At 57.4% G+C, this 310-nt stretch overlaps 1 protein-coding gene across 1 annotated transcript in view; it reads left to right on the top strand.

Moving 5' to 3' along the window:
* EMH_0091560 (ABC1 domain-containing protein, putative) overlaps positions 1 to 59 on the top strand; it is a gene marked incomplete at both ends in the record, with an annotated part of 1,212 nt that extends 1,153 nt beyond the window's left edge. The window contains one exon of the mRNA XM_013501741.1: positions 3 to 59. Within this exon, the coding sequence (XP_013357195.1) occupies positions 3 to 59 (57 nt within the window). The remainder of the gene's footprint in view (positions 1 to 2) is intronic.
* Between the last annotated feature and the right edge of the window lie 251 nt (positions 60 to 310).

Below are 310 nucleotides of genomic sequence, written 5' to 3'. Positions count from 1 at the left end.
CTGCGGCTGGAGCTGCTGCTGACGATGTCTTTGCTGCGGCTGCAGCTGTGGCTAGTTGATCTGCTGCTGCACCTTGCTGTCGGGCCCACCACGCAGCAGCAGCAGCAGCAGCAGCAGCAGCAGCCAGGCCGCAACTATGGATAGACTCCTGCTCCTGCTGCTGCTACTGCTGCTCATGGTCTAGCAGCAGCAGCAGCAGCAGCAGCAGTATCAGCAACGCTGAAATTATTGATAGATTGCTGGTGCTTCTGCTGCTGATGATGATGCAGCAGCAGCAGCAGCAGCAGCAACGCCGCAACTATGGATATAT

The sequence above is a fragment of the Eimeria mitis genome, genomic scaffold (assembly GCF_000499745.2).
Source record: "Eimeria mitis Houghton genomic scaffold, Emh_scaff7442, whole genome shotgun sequence".
Lineage (NCBI taxonomy): Eukaryota > Apicomplexa > Conoidasida > Eucoccidiorida > Eimeriidae > Eimeria > Eimeria mitis.
Note: the sequence above shows the minus strand (reverse complement) of the source record. Positions and strands in the feature narration are given on the sequence as shown.